The sequence below is a fragment of the Entelurus aequoreus genome, linkage group LG23 (assembly GCF_033978785.1).
Source record: "Entelurus aequoreus isolate RoL-2023_Sb linkage group LG23, RoL_Eaeq_v1.1, whole genome shotgun sequence".
Taxonomy (NCBI): Eukaryota; Metazoa; Chordata; class Actinopteri; order Syngnathiformes; family Syngnathidae; genus Entelurus; species Entelurus aequoreus.
The window spans coordinates 42118752-42121251 of record NC_084753.1 but is presented as its reverse complement, the minus strand read 5'-3'; the positions used below and the strand labels follow the sequence as shown (position 1 = coordinate 42121251).

The 2500-nt window shown below is 43.5% G+C and overlaps 1 protein-coding gene across 3 annotated transcripts in view; it reads left to right on the top strand.

The window, feature by feature from the left end:
* Positions 1-2500, top strand: part of alms1 (ALMS1 centrosome and basal body associated protein) — a 237185-nt gene that overhangs the window by 232364 nt on the left and 2321 nt on the right. For all 3 annotated transcript variants that reach the window (XM_062034716.1, XM_062034713.1, XM_062034715.1), the window contains exons 16-17: positions 1995-2100; positions 2186-2237. In XM_062034716.1, the coding sequence (XP_061890700.1) occupies positions 1995-2100; positions 2186-2237 (158 nt within the window). The remainder of the gene's footprint in view (positions 1-1994; positions 2101-2185; positions 2238-2500) is intronic.

Genomic DNA, 2500 nt, shown 5'->3' with positions numbered 1-2500 from the left:
TCACTCATGTTCATGTGTCCACCTGACTTCATCCTCTAGTCACTCATCTTCATGTGTCCACCTGACTTCATCCTCTAGTCACTCATGTTCATGTGTCCACCTGACTTCATCCTCTAGTCACTCATGTTCATGTGTCCACCTGACTTCATCCTCTAGTCACTCATGTTCATGTGTCCACCTGACTTCATCCTCTAGTCACTCATCTTCATGTGTCCACCTGACTTCATCCTCTAGTCACTCATCTTCATGTGTCCACCTGACTTCATCCTCTAGTCACTCATGTTCATGTGTCCACCTGACTTCATCCTCTAGTCACTCATGTTCATGTGTCCACCTGACTTCATCCTCTAGTCACTCATGTTCATGTGTCCACCTGACTTCATCCTCTAGTCACTCATGTTCATGTGTCCACCTGACTTCATCCTCTAGTCACTCATCTTCATGTGTCCACCTGACTTCATCCTCTAGTCACTCATCTTCATGTGTCCACCTGACTTCATCCTCTAGTCACTCATCTTCATGTGTCCACCTGACTTCATCCACTAGTCACTCATCTTCATGTGTCCACCTGACTTCATCCTCTAGTCACTCATCTTCATGTGTCCACCTGACTTCATCCACTAGTCACTCATCTTCATGTGTCCACCTGACTTCATCCTCTAGTCACTCATCTTCATGTGTCCACCTGACTTCATCCTCTAGTCACTCATGTTCATGTGTCCACCTGACTTCATCCTCTAGTCACTCATGTTCATGTGTCCACCTGACTTCATCCTCTAGTCACTCATCTTCATGTGTCCACCTGACTTCATCCTCTAGTCACTCATCTTCATGTGTCCACCTGACTTCATCCTCTAGTCACTCATGTTCATGTGTCCACCTGACTTCATCCTCTAGTCACTCATCTTCATGTGTCCACCTGACTTCATCCTCTAGTCACTCATCTTCATGTGTCCACCTGACTTCATCCTCTAGTCACTCATGTTCATGTGTCCACCTGACTTCATCCTCTAGTCACTCATGTTCATGTGTCCACCTGACTTCATCCTCTAGTCACTCATGTTCATGTGTCCACCTGACTTCATCCTCTAGTCACTCATGTTCATGTGTCCACCTGACTTCATCCTCTAGTCACTCATCTTCATGTGTCCACCTGACTTCATCCTCTAGTCACTCATGTTCATGTGTCCACCTGACTTCATCCTCTAGTCACTCATCTTCATGTGTCCACCTGACTTCATCCTCTAGTCACTCATGTTCATGTGTCCACCTGACTTCATCCTCTAGTCACTCATGTTCATGTGTCCACCTGACTTCATCCTCTAGTCACTCATCTTCATGTGTCCACCTGACTTCATCCTCTAGTCACTCATCTTCATGTGTCCACCTGACTTCATCCTCTAGTCACTCATGTTCATGTGTCCACCTGACTTCATCCTCTAGTCACTCATCTTCATGTGTCCACCTGACTTCATCCTCTAGTCACTCATCTTCATGTGTCCACCTGACTTCATCCTCTAGTCACTCATGTTCATGTGTCCACCTGACTTCATCCTCTAGTCACTCATCTTCATGTGTCCACCTGACTTCATCCACTAGTCACTCATGTTCATGTGTCCACCTGACTTCATCCTCTAGTCACTCATCTTCATGTGTCCACCTGACTTCATCCTCTAGTCACTCATCTTCATGTGTCCACCTGACTTCATCCTCTAGTCACTCATCTTCATGTGTCCACCTGACTTCATCCTCTAGTCACTCATCTTCATGTGTCCACCTGACTTCATCCTCTAGTCACTCATCTTCATGTGTCCACCTGACTTCATCCTCTAGTCACTCATGTTCATGTGTCCACCTGACTTCATCCTCTAGTCACTCATCTTCATGTGTCCACCTGACTTCATCCTCTAGTCACTCATCTTCATGTGTCCACCTGACTTCATCCTCTAGTCTCCCAGCAAGTCACTGCTGTTCATGTGTTCATGTGTTCACAGGAGGCTCTAGTCATGTATCGACCTGACTTCATCTGCCGCTCCAGACAACGCCTGCACATCCTGACTCAGCACAACCAGGACAGGAAGGCCATTGGGCGACCGGCAGGTGTGGCCACGCCCCCTTGGAACGCCAACTCACCTTTTTGTGGTAAAACCTTGAGCCAAATAAATAACAAGTGGTGTGGTTGCAGGTGTGCTCATGAGGGCTGTTCCTTGGAAGGAGATGATCCAACGCACCAAAAGGTAGGATTGGCATCAAAGTAGTGATGTGTCATACCACTCTTTTATATATGTATGTGTGTGTATATGTGTATATATTTATATACTATATATATATATATATATATATATTACAGTATATATACATACATTTATTTAAATATATATATAGTCACTATCTATATATATATATATAAAAATATATTTATATATATATATATATACAGTATATATAAATAAATATATATATTTATAAATTTATTTTTATATATATATAAAAATATATA